The following is a 13,928-nucleotide window of genomic DNA, read 5'->3' on the forward strand; positions in this document are numbered from 1 at the left end:
TGGCTGTTTGGTCTTTGGTACAAACAGCTCGTGAAATTATTTCTGTCACAGCAATGTAGACAAAAAGATTAGGATTTATCAATGAAGGCGGATAGGAATAAAGTGAGAGACACCTTGGCAAAAATGGCTATTCAGGTGGAAAATCAAATATTGTAACAAAAGCACAGGAATAGCATTCATTTACTTACCCTAATGTAGTTAGCATTTATGTAGGTACTCAAGGAGTCAGATGGATTTTTTGGTTTCAAATACACTCTGCTTAGAGGATCTAAGAGCATAAGGAAGATGGAAATTGAAAAGAAAACCCATAATTAGAAGATTTCTATAAAGAATCAGAGACTCGTTGAAGAAAATAATCTATGGTTATTTGGGGTTGTCAAAAGCACTAACGCATTATGTATAAATTTTTTTCCACTACAAAAACTAATCACGGGAAACTAAGGACCAGTGCACGTTGCTGAGCTGTGCAGAAATATCTCACCTAACTGCAGACATCAAAGCAATGCTATCAGGTCCAGACAATGCTCAAGCATGGTCTAATCTGCCTGTGCTGAGTATCCAGCTGATCTGCCTACACTGTCTTTGAAACATGCCATTCATCTTTACAGGACACTAGATAAATATACCAAGTCCTTCAGATTCAGCACAGATACCTCTGCAGGAAGCTGTACTGTTTCAGTGACTACTTGGATTTAATTTAAGAAGAGACTCCTCTGTGTGGAGCGAAATCAGCCATGTTTTTACATCAATGTAATGTTCACTAAAAAAGCCTGGACTATGCAATCTCTATCCTTCCCTTTGTCCTGTGTTCTCTTTTGACAGTTTGGGAACATTTGTGTGTAGCAGAGTGGAGAAAAAAAATATAGAAACATTTTCCTTTATCATCTTCCTTTCATTGTCTTGGATGACCTAGAATGGAATGAGGTGCAATTCTGGTATCTACAGAGCTAAGAGTTACTAAATTCCACCTGCAAATACATTTTTTGATTGCTCATTTGTGATGAAGTGATTCTCCTTTCAGAATTAAGGCCAGTAAATTCACAATCAGAAAGAGAAAAGGAGAGGAGCGAGATGCCTACATTGCAGTATAGAGGCACACTTTGGCTATCTGGCTTTATTCACATCTTTTCTGAAAGAATACTCCGTTTTTTAAAAAAATGATACGGAAATATTTCTCTACTGAAAAATATTCTTCCAGCTGTTTCTTTAATTATTTAAGTAGAATCATCAGCTTTCTTTTGTTTTGGAAACAGTCTCTGGAAAGCTCATTTGCAACGCAATTTAGACAAATATTCAAAGATTCTTAGATGGATGCTGAACTGGAGGGTGGTGAGAAAACTTCCTGTGCTACAGCAAAACCTGATATTTTCTTGTGTGACTTTTCACCATTTTTATGAAAAGACAAAAGTTTTGCAAATCAAAGGAGGAGAAGGGTGATCCCAAACATACTCATGCCATTTTATCCCTAGAGGTGAAAGGAACTTCTGGGGAAGGGAGTCGAGCCATTTCAGGACCCAGGCCTGAGTTCTGAATGTATATTTCATAAAATGGGCAAATGAATGAATGCCTTTTAATTCACAGTCTGTGCATGGAAATCTTGTCCTTTGTGTTAAAAACACAACATGAAGACTGCTTAGCTTTTTTTTTCTCCCTTAACAATATGAAGGCAGGAAATCTCTCATTCCTTTTCAGCACAGAATGATTATTAGCCACTTCCACAAGTGCCTCAGGCTACGTGGCCTTGAAAAAACATTCATTTCCTCTAGTTCACACACTGCCTCCAATTCTGATACGGCCTGACCCCTACCTTAAAAAACCTCTTCCAAGCAGACTCAACATCCAGCTTAACCATACCTTGGGATAAATTCCTCTAGTATTGAGGATCAGCTAAATCAGTTGCAGAATTTATGAAACTCCCCAATTCCAATCAGATAAGAAAAAGCTGTTTTAGAATAGCGATCTTTTATAAATTAAGTCTTGATCACTTCTGAAATAGAAAATTGCTGTACACTTAGCTCAGAAATGACGAACACCTGAGCACTGCTCAAGATCCAGAGCCACTGCACAGTCATTGCACACAAATGGAAGCAATTAGCTTACTCCTGAATGACAACTACCTTGGAGGTAATCATCTTTTCCTCAAGGACGGCAAAGCCTGAGAGTCTGAAGCTACAGGAGAAAGACAGACGGTGGGTGCAAGGCTGAATTCATCAACATGTGTAAAACATCTTGAAATGCAGCAAGGCTGTTAAATACTTGGAATTGCCAATAAAAAATGCCACCTACAATAATGACCGTGCCAAAGTTACTGCTGTTTTCTTCCATACGTCCAGGAAGTCTGGGACAGTTTTCTCATTAAGGCACTGGTTAATGCAGAAGAGGCTTCCTTTAACTCCATCTTTAACAAATTAATACTGGTATGAATTTACCAGGCTCGAGGGAGTTAATGATCTGCAGCTTGCCCCCATAAGACTAGCCCATATAGGGATCACATCATAGCATGGCTGGCACTGCCAGACAGCTTCCCCTATGCTGTAAACACTGGAGTTTCATCCACAGCAAGAACATTGCTTCGTCATGAAGACCCCCAGCTTCATCTCATTGCACAAGCTCTATCCTACTTGAGATCGTTTTTTTTCATCTTTCATTTAGACTGCTACTATGTGCTAAATTCTTTAGAGCATGGGTATGTTTGTTTTTGTAGTATTTGCAAGATAAGTCACTTGTTTGCCTTAGATCAGTTCTAGTTACCTCACTGACAGTAGGACTGAAAAAGTGTAAGAAGGGTTGTCCCTATGGCATTTCTCTTTTTCGGGTAGGAAAAGAAGCTGAATATGTTTTGGGGCAGACTGCTGTCCCACTCGCAGCCCAAAACAGTCAGATAGCTTTTAGATATCAAAGCATTTTGAAATTCACTCCTGTTTTGCTTGGTTTTGTTTGCAGTCTCTAAATCAAATATGAGTACTGATATTCTTTGATAAAGATTGCAACACAGGACAGAGAAGAATCCAGACTGTATCCCCAGTCTATGCCAGCTGGGGAGTAAGCTATTAAATTTGCAAGTATCATAACTACCTCAAAACACTTCATATACACAGTACCTGTAAACTACACTGAATTGTTTAATTTTGACTGAATCATGTTCCAGCACTTCCATTACAGTCCAGGATTTCCCAAATCTAACTGATTTATGGTGGTGAGTGCTTCTGCATTTTAAAACTTGCTTCAGCATTAGAAAATAATTTCACTGATGCAAAGGGAATTTTTGTTAATTTCTAAAAATAAGGTATGCCAAATACCCACTTATGCTATTAACTAACATTAATTAATCAGTTACAACGCTATTGACAAATATAGTAGTTACAATAGCGGTGACTACAACTAGAACACATTCTGTCAAATCACGTGAAAATACAGAAACCCTTTGATGAAAACACGTTAAATTTGCCTAAGAGCAAACTTTTTTTTTTATATTCTGTTATGCAAATATGATTTTTATCTTTTGTCTCTGAGAGCCTGTTGGTAATCCTATGGCCTTCACAAGGGAGCTGGACTGGAGCAAATAAGACATCAGGGAGCTCAAAAATTCTCAACATCAAGAGAATGGTTTCCCAGCATCTGCCTATAAGCTTGTGTAAGAGATTGCCTTGTTCACGTGATTTAGATTTAAGTTTCCCCTTGTCTTTAAATGGAGTGTCACAGCCAGTTTTAGCACAAGCAATTCAGGAACAGCATGTGTATTTGTGGACCTGACCCACCATGTGCTTTGCATCTTCATGTTACTGTCAGTCTGCTCTTCTGCAGTGACTGCTTTCATGCATGCTCTTGCCTTGAGTGTTCTTTATAAGAAAAAATAAGGAGCGATGCCCAGGTATGTTGGATGTATGTCACACACAGATACCCACTCAAACAGTGTTAAGCCACTTGTTCCTCTGTGAGCAAAATCCCACGCCTGCTCTGAAGCACCACAGCAATCCTCCTTCTAGCTTGAGGTGGAAAAGTGGAGTAGAAAGGGGAAGAAACACATGTGTTTGAAGCTGACTGCATGCTGTGAGGACATGTGTTAGGGGCTGCAGGAAGCAGCTGGTGAAGGTGTGAAATAAGATGGTAAAGAGGGAGCATCAGGGCTGGTTTTCCACTACAGGGATGTAACTGTGATAGAGCCTGGGGTAGGACTAGCAACAGAGGAGGCCAGAATGCTGAGGGGATGGCAGGGGAATGCAGACAAGGATACGGAGAGGGCTTTCACAGGACTAGTGAGCGGCATCTCAGTCAGTGGGATGGATAAAGAAACAGTGACCCCAAGGAGCAGTCCAGCAACTTGTCTTTTCCTCACTGGATGTATTAGCATATTAATATATAGCAAATAACACTCAAAACTTACAGAGAAATCCTAGTGTTTGTATATGAATGTTGGCTATACTACACTGCAAACAAAACATCTTTCATAGAAATGCAATGTTTCCTGCACTTTGGAGTTCTCCACGTATAACTGATTTCAGCAGGCAGTAATTTTACTCATGCTGGTGCCTGCCTGGATAGTATCTACTAACACTAGCCTGCCCCCATGCTCCCTGTGACAGAATTATCTGTGCTGAAGTTATCTCTTAGCAAATGAGAACATCCCAGTGCAGAGGGTGGAGCAGGCAGGATGAGGCTTTTTTAGAGATAATCCATCAATTCCAACATCACTTGTTACCACAAGTGACACACCAGTGCTGGGAATGGAAAAGCTGACATGGGTGCACTGAGCAGTAGGTTGATATCATCTGAGCAGGAAACCAGAAGGACCACTCTATTTAATGGTGCTGATTGTTTCCAAACCCTTTTGGACTGGATGTGGGTGTGTGAGTATTTATTATGAGCATGTGCCTCGCTCCTCAAAATATCTCCTTTGAACATGCTTGGTGCTAACACACACCAGACCTTTTGATTTCTGTCAACAAGGGTTACGAAGCGCCTGTCAAAGAGTAGCTGTGATGCACATCAGCAGTGAGCTTTGACTGAAAATGTGCCTTCGAGTCAGCTGTGCACCCTGACTGGCTGGAAGTGAGAACATGAAGGCATTCTAACTCTCAAAACTCATAAGCATCAACAAAGGCCCAGCTGTCATAACCCAATTCAGAACACATGCAGCAATGAAGCAGGTCTTCCCACACTCATGAGGTGCTTCTGAAGTTGAACCTGATGCTATAGGCACTGTAGAAAGGGAGATATCTTTCTAGAAATGTTGCTCATCAGGCAAAGGCAGGCTTGGGTGATAACCTGGCTCTACTGCAGTCAACAGCAAGCTCCCTGTTTTCGTCAAAGGGGTCAGGATTTCAGCCTCTGTGCATACCCTGTTGATGCTGATCCAAACTGCTGGGGCTACTTAGTTTTCTAATTCTTTGGTAATTGATAACTTTCATTCAATTGCTTTCACCTATTTAATTCCCTTCAACATTCCTCTGTTTTACTCAGCTGCATACAGCTATCTGTTGATATAGGTGAACTGACCTTGAAGTCAGTGGGAATTTTGCTGGTGGCTGAAAGGAAAAAAGGACTCAACACAATGCATTTTTTTCCCCAACTATGTATCAAATCACATTTCTGAGGCTAATCAAGCAGTTGAAGGCCATCATTTCTCATTCGACTGCAAGGTCTTAGGATGGTGTAAGCAAATTACAGTGCATACAGGCTCACTGGGAGAAATCTGGTCATTCAAAGTGTGTGAATTTGCATGACTGACATGTAGCATAGTCCAACAAGGACATTATAGAAATTACTAGAAAGCAGTTTCCTAGTGAATAGAACATGCTGTAATTTAAAAAAGTATTCTTCATTCCAAATGCAAAATTGCGTTTATATTTTGTTGCGGGACAGTTCCTAAAAATTTAGGATCACTGAACTTTTCCACTTCAACACTATTAAATGATTAATAAAAGAATTGGAATATCTTGGCATCCCTCCCCAAAATGGTATAAAAATAGTTCAATTTCAGAGAAATCTCTATTTTGAAGGAAAACTATTCCACTGAAAAGTTTTCAGTCACCTCTAATTATAACAAACCAATTGTTACTATGACAGAAATAAATAATTTGGGCTGATGAGAATACAGACGCAGTATAGCAAAGCAGTAGCAAGTTTACAGCAACAGTGAAGAAGCACTATGTTCTTATAATGTAAATGTGTTTCCACAAAGCCATGCAGTGCATGGAGAAGAAAAATAGTTAAAACAAAACAAAGTGGACTCAGAAAGATGGAAGTCCATTATGAGAAAGGATAGGATGCAATTTCTCTTTTAGTCTGGGCAACTTAATGTAAGACACAATGTCTGCTAGTTTGACCCAGCTAGAGAGAATTCAGTGAGGGGCTGCACTCTGCTCAGTGGTGCAGGCTTTGATACAGGCAACAGCCTCGGTCCTCTCACTCTCCAGATCAGGGGAGCTGCTATGAGGCATGGCATATCCATCTCAACCTGTTTGCCTGAGCTGTCCTCTAGATTAAAATCAGCATACACCTAGGCTGCATTTCAGCATGTGGTTGGGATGCAGCCAAAGTGTGCATCTAATGACTAAGGTATCCAGGCAGAGTCCTGCACTGGTCAGTGCCCCAGAACTGGATTTTTGCTTGCTTTCTGCATAGACTAAAAAGACACTTATGAATAGGTGCACAGCAATCGAAGATAAAGACAACTAACTGTCCATGGCAGTATGTTCTCAAAGCAGACCGAATTTCATAGTAGGGCTAACTCACTTACTTGGCAAAATTGTTTTATAGCGGTTTTTAGTTCCATGACTCGGGATGTCAATTTCTTTGGGATCCACAAAATTCATTGGTATTTCCTATAAAAAATAAATTAAATCAGATTGGTGTTTCCAAAGGAACTGTACAGGAAATTATCCCCAGAAGGCCATCTGCTGTTACACAACTGTCTTTTGACATCAAAGTTATTAGAAAAAAGTGGTTCCCACCTCAAGTCTGTCAACACCCTTCCTTTAATAAACACAGGAGTTGCATACTGAAAGGGTGACTTCCAAGGAACACTTCTGATGAATTATTAAAGTCAAGGTTTTTTAGAAGATTAGGAGATATGCTAGAAAACACAATAGTACTAGAAAAGTGGAGTTGAAAAGTGCAGTATCATAGCAGGAAAGAACAGCATTTTGAATGAATGGACTGAGAGCTTTCAAGATAATTAAATAATACATTACTATATATATTTAAATTTTGTGCAAAGCCCTTAACAACATCAGTTAAAGATCTTACTTGCTTTTTACAGCAATGATTAGGCCTCTGCATGCAGTAACTCAAAAGTGTTAAAAAAAAAACCTATTTGCCTTGATTCTCATTTTGAATTTTTATCCTCTGAACCACATTACCTCCCTTACATCTGAAGTTGTGAAAATAACTGATGTGACAATTTGACTTACAGTTCATACTGAAAAACAATTTGAAAAAAAAGTAAAATAAAAATATTCCTAATTTACATTGAAGAAAATGTTTCACTTGGTCAAAGGGGGAGGAAGAGTCATTTGATTTTGAGGTCTCAAAATACTGTTAGTGTTCTTACGGTTGAATGAAAAACAAGCAAACAAACTTTGGAAACGACAAAATGAAACAGTTCTTCTTCTCTTCCCTTCCCTCCTCCCATGATTGACATTTACCAGCTAAAACATGAAAGATGTTTCAGTTGATTCAAATGTTCATTTTTTCCCCAATTTATTTTGTTTTTGGCCTGTGCTGTTTAAATTATCTTAGCGTAAGACGGAACATGATCTTTGTTAAATTAATACGTAACAGTAATTTCTGGAGATTTCAGAATTCTGTTATTAGCCTGGGAAATTTATCCAAAGAGATAGTGGCATATTACATAATTGCCTTTTGCAGACACGTAGGATCTTGAGGAGCACGAAAGGTACATTCTTACTCTGTACAGTGTGGATTTCTTTTGACTTGCACCACTGGAAAATTTACTCAAATATTTTCCTCCAAAATCAGCCAGTTTCTAAATCCAGAGACCAAGACCTGACCAGGACTTTAGCAAAGATCAAATGCATGGCCACCATTCTTCAGACACATGGCTCCTGTGTGCTTTTGTGAGACAAACAGGGACATGGCTCTGTTTCTTTCTAGATCTCTTCCTTGCTCTTCTACTGAGTTCTCAACAGAATGAGTCTCTGCCTCTTTTTTCAGACTAGTAAAAACCATGCTGCTAAAATCCTCTTTTTGTTGCAGATTCAGTTCCATTTCCCTGCACTGCCATCCATGTGATGCCTGTGCTAAGGGTAGGATCTTAGTTGTAAAGCTCCACTCCTGCATAAATCTCATCTAACTCCTCCAGGTCAAACCATCTCTTCCCTGTCCTACTTCTGATGCCCCTTCCTTCGTACTCACTTCCTTTCCCCTTTTGTACCCATGTCTATCCTCTTCCCAGTAGTCACCTGTATGAGGATCTTCTCCTTGGCCCTTGGGCTCTGAAGGGTGCCAACTAGTATGGGTTGTGAGCATCTTGCACTCACCTAGTGGCTGAGACTCACTGGTCCAGTAAACTCAGTGTTAACATCACTGGTGCTCTGCTTCTGAAAGATTTTATTGCTGGACTGAACAACAAGAAAGGGCAATACGTTAAGCTTCTGTCTAACAGAATCTATGCTGGTTATCTGAAGAGTCTAGAAAAAAGATGTGAGGAAGGGCCTGCACAAGTGATTATTGTCAGTGGGGCTTTTCCAGTTACCTAGCTGTCTACTTGTTGATGCCTCTTGGAATTTTAAAATAGTTCATTAGTTTGGCCAGTTACTGACAGATGGAGAAATGCTAGCAAGCTGAAAACAGGAATGCATTTCTTTGGCCAACAATGTCAATTAATAATATTAATTACTTACATCCTGTAAACACTCTGTAGTCAGTGGGCTCCTCCCAGTATTAAGTACTTACGAGGCCAAGGGCACAGACAGAAATCTGCCAGTGCACTATGGATCTCAGCCACAGATAGGTCACTTATTCCAGAATAAAATTCAGGAGTTGATGAGGAAACCATCCTGCTAGTGGGGGGATAGATAAACCCAGCTGATTGCAAAACGCATGAATTTTGTGTGAATAAGCACACAAAATCTGTAGGTAACTAGACAATGCACATCAAGCTGTTTTACATAAATGTATGATATTTTAAAATAGAAATTTATAAGCTGAAGGCTGCTGCACTCATGTAACTATAAATTCATATGCACGTAGGCTTTTGTTCTTGAGCTCCTCCACCTATCTGGGTGATAATGTTCTAATAACAGGAATTTTGGTTCTCAAATGCTACATCTATTCATGCACATAAACAGATATGACTTGGGTCTCAGAGCATTCCAGAAAATTTGGCAAAATTTAGGAAAATGGAGGCAATCCAGTTAAGGATTTGCTATATTCATGCCTCCTTTTTGATGAGAGCCAAGTTTTACAGATTCAACTATCTCACTCTTTCCCATACAAAACTGCCCTTTCTGAAATTCCAGTGTTTCAAGAACAGAAATTTCTCCGTTCCATCACCAAGTTCTGAAGTTCTTGTAAGTAGTAGTAAGCTACTAAGCAGATACTTGCTGGATAATTTATGTTTCTTTTTCATTGCAAATCAGGTATTTGAGTAAAAATATCCAAACTTTCTGCTAACCAAAAAGAAAACAAACAAACAAAAAAACAACAACCCAACAACCAAAAAAAAAAACCAAAAAACAACAGAAGAAAATAGCATTTTTGTCTTAATAAATATTGTGCAAAAATATTTTGAACATTTGATACTGACAATTAAAAAGTAGAACTAATACCCCTCTATAATGGTAATTAAAATAATTCTTTAAACCAAGTGTAACTCAAAAGATATCATCTTTCAGTTTTCCATTGAAAACTTTGAACATCATTCCTCAATTTTCAGCATAGTTGGACTGTTTTCATGGGAAATGGTAATTTTAGTCTCAAAAAGACTTTCTTGTTGTATTTTCTTAGCTACTTAAAACAAGCTGCCTGAGCAGAATGAGTGAGGGTTATATATTGTGTTCTTTATATGCTTAACATTTCTACTAAAGCTATTATCTGTAGCCAGGAAGACATTAGACAGAAAGTGTACAGCAGCCTCATCTTAAAAGACGTTCAAAAAAAATCTAAAACTGGAACAGAAAAATGGTGATCTTCAATATAATTCTCTGGAGATATGGAATGGCCAAAGTTGCATTGTGTCCTACTGAAAGAAGGATAAAATATGAGTATCAGTTGATCCAAAACCAAGCAGGGATGTTGTGTGAGAGGATCTGGGTACATGAGATTCTATGAATAGGCCAGCTTGTTAGGATACAGTTCATAGAGACACGGGAACTTAAAACATGAAAAAATTGTTTCTCCAAACCTTCCAGCCTAAGCCACAGAATGACAGAAAATGGACGATATAAATGGTGGTAAAAGAATGTTGGATGCTTAGAATTTTTTCCATGTGCAGGCTAACCAGTTGCTAGTAAAACAACTTAGCGATTTATTTTCCCAAAGCAAATGACTTTCACACTAAAGCTCGTCTCTTTAAAAGAGAGAGAAAAAAAAAAAAAAGCTGGACTGTTTCATAGGGATGCAATCATTCATATTGAAAACTAGTCTTAGATGAAACTCATCATTTATTTCACCGACTCACATCCTCAGACTTTTAATAAGAATTGAAAGCCTTCTATGTCTTTGTTAGACCTGTGTCAGTTTTGCCTGTTTGTTTGCTGATGAATTACAAAAAACTAAAAACTTTAGGCTAAGGTTGAGTTAAGTAGTTGGGTGCGTTAGGTGTAATGGCGATGGAAAGTGCAGCAGTAGTAGCAAAGTCCTAGGCTGCAGCAAGTAAAGGTCTGCTCAATTGCAACAGCCATGGGCAGAGAAATAAAGCAAAGAAGCCGCTCACCTTTGGAAGGTCTCAGGTACACAGAAGATCTCCAGCAACATACTCTTGCCTCTACTGCCAACCCTTAAATGAGGTCTGGGAAGGGGCAGATCCCGGCTCCACCCCTTCCAGTCACTCAGGTGCACTGTCCCTGGTTTAGCCCTGCCTTCCTACCAGGTACTCAGTCACTGCTTCAAGCCATGACTTAGCATTTCCACTACAGTTTGGTTTGGCAGATCTTGCACCCTCTGATAGCAAGCTTTCTGAGAGAACTGTAAGAATGGTATGAGCCTTTCTTTGTTTTGAACTGGCCACCCCAGAGAGTTCTTTTAGCAAAAAACACAATGAATAGTCATCCTTGTTTACTTTCTCAATACTGATGGTTTTATAGGCTTCCATTAGAACTGCTTTCCTAGTCAGGAGTCCTTGACTGAGTCTATTTAATATCTCTTGATACAGAAGCTGCTCTAGCCTGTGATGATATTTGCCATACTTGTTCATGTGCTTTGGGATGGAGTAATCAGAACAGCTTGCATTTGTGACCATTATAATTTTTCCACCATTGTAAAGATGTTTTCTATTTTATTCTTTACTTCCTTTATCACGAGTCAGCCTTGTATTTCAGAACCCACTGAAGTATGGAGAACGATTTCCCCCTGAATGCATAATGTTTTATTTATCAACCCTGAATTTCATTTACTTTGCCACACTCATTTAATCCTTCTGGAACTTCTTTGAAGTCAGTTTCTGATTTTACTACCATTCATAACAGAATATCATCATCAAACTTTATCACCTTACTATTTAACCCCTTTTCCAGATGGCTTTTGAGCATCTTGGTCAGTTTCAGCTCCAAAGTAGATGTCGCTGAGATTCCGGTGATGACCTTCTTTTACTCTAAGAAGCATCTATATCTCCTACAAATCCTTCCTATGTTGCAAACACTGCATTGTTTCTTCCCCACTGTACTGCATTTGCTCATATATCCATTGGCATCTTTCTCTATCATAATTCTTTGCTGTTTCTCTGACACATACATCAGATTTACAGATCTATAGCTATTTGGATCTCTTCTGGAGCCCTTCTGAAGAAGGACTTGTTACTTTTGTTTTTTTTGTCTCCTCGGATACTGGGACCCAAGTGCTAAGCTATATCTGCCCTGTTAATACATCAGTAATTGCATACATGAAATCCTCCAGGGCTCCTGGGTGAATACCAGCTTATTCCAGTGATTACCTTTTATTCACTTTATTGATCTGTTCTGTTCTATTAACACTTCAATATCAGACAGACCCTTTTGTGATCTATTTTAATCTACTTCTGCCACACAAGTATGAAATTCCACACATTCTTCTATGGTTGACCACAGATGTAAACGACATAAACACTCTTCTCCTATTGCCTCACCTTCTCCAAGTCTTTTTTTTATTCCTTTGATCTTCTATTGATCCTTGTACTCTCCATTTAATTTTGTGCTTTTGATCTATTTAAAAATAAAGCTATGAGGTTTTCTGTAAATTCAAAACTTTTTTTTTTGACCTGCCTTATTCAGCTTTCACATTCAGCCGGCTTCTGTTTACACTCAGTTCTATTTCCTTTGTAAACATTATCTCCTTATATCTGATAAACTTTTTAATCTGTCTCTTTTGCAGTACTGGTCTTTTTTCAAGTATTCGTCAAGTAATGTTAATAATGTGTTTTCCATGAGTCAGTTTTCCTGCTGTGATTTGTTTCATCCTGATCACTGTCTTTGTTGTACATTCCTTCCTACCTTTTAAAATATACTAAATACACTTATAAGAGTCTTTTCTGGTTGTTTTTTGGGTTTTTTTTTTTGGTCTTGAGTATATTAGGCCCATACTATGGAGTATTTGCTAAGGACATGTTAGTCTGACTCAGGAGCTGCTTCTCTTTTTACGGTGTCTGTGTTTGCTCCAAAAATGTCATTTGCAGTAACTAAAAGTTTAGTTTTTGAATTATAAATATTACTAACAGGTGTTTACATGGGGATGAACAAATTCTCCAATTATTACTGTGTTTTCTGTCACCACATCCTTATGATCTCTCTGAAGCTGTCACAGTGTTACTGCTGGATGTTAGTACCACAGCACTAATGCAACTTTCATCCCACCCATGAACAGAACAGGAATCTGTGTTGTCTATGGCTATAGATAACAGTTATCTACGAGTTATTTATTTATTACAGTTGAGTTCAGATTTCTAAACGTAAAACACCACCTTGGAACGACCTAATCCTCCCTTCAGAAATAATTTGCACCTTGATATTAAAATGTTGCCCAATTACTCTTTTTCTACAGTTTCTGTTGTGCCAGTCATCGCAAAATCCTCATGTAAAGCTTGTTGTTAAACTCACCATGAATTCTGTTTGAAGTAAATGAGAACATGCAACTGCATCTCGAAGCTGCTGCCTTGTGAGGACGCGGCCAGCTGACTGCAGGTATTCCATGGCCACTTTTTCTCGTGGAGTCGGCACAGCAACAAAAGGCTCAATAGTTCCCAAACTACTCATATCCAAAGTTAGAGAGACATTGGATCCTCGCCTGCATTAGAAAATAATTAAAAGTTATTTTAAAAGTAGAATGTACTGTAAATCCCATGCTCATGCAGCTGTCTCTGACTGTGTAGTCTGTGTAGTCACTGGGATATTTGGATGTATGAAAAGATTGGTTTCACTGGGACACTGGGTGGCCAGAAAATCAAGATTTTACAGCTCATCCTACATCTTGAATCCAACAACTGACTCTTCAAAAACAGTCTGCTATGGAGGAACTTCAGACTGTTCTTAAAAGAGGAAAATGTTTCTGGTATGCTACTTAATCTTTCTGTGTGCCAAATATGCAAGTGGTATGTTAGTAAGAAAGAAATGTTTCACAGAAAGAAAAGGGAATGTATTTGTAGCATGTATGTATAACAAGCTGGAAATAAATTCATGGATGTCAGCTGCATCTTTAAGTATCTACGCAAATTAAATATAAAACGTGGAGGGGGAAAATGATAAAATCAGAAGAATAAGTGGAAAGGAGGTGCCAAC

The 13,928-nt window shown here is 38.8% G+C and overlaps 1 protein-coding gene across 1 annotated transcript in view; it reads right to left on the minus strand.

Moving 5' to 3' along the window:
• PTPRR (protein tyrosine phosphatase receptor type R) overlaps positions 1 to 13,928 on the minus strand; it is a 147,278-nt gene that overhangs the window by 21,786 nt on the left and 111,564 nt on the right. The window contains 3 exon segments of the mRNA XM_042872921.1: positions 189 to 268; positions 6,740 to 6,824; positions 13,251 to 13,437. Of these exon segments, the coding sequence (XP_042728855.1) occupies positions 189 to 268; positions 6,740 to 6,824; positions 13,251 to 13,437 (352 nt within the window).

Source organism: Lagopus leucura, unplaced genomic scaffold (assembly GCF_019238085.1).
Source record: "Lagopus leucura isolate 7727_CA_CO unplaced genomic scaffold, USGS_WTPT01 Super-Scaffold_100008, whole genome shotgun sequence".
Taxonomy (NCBI): Eukaryota; Metazoa; Chordata; class Aves; order Galliformes; family Phasianidae; genus Lagopus; species Lagopus leucura.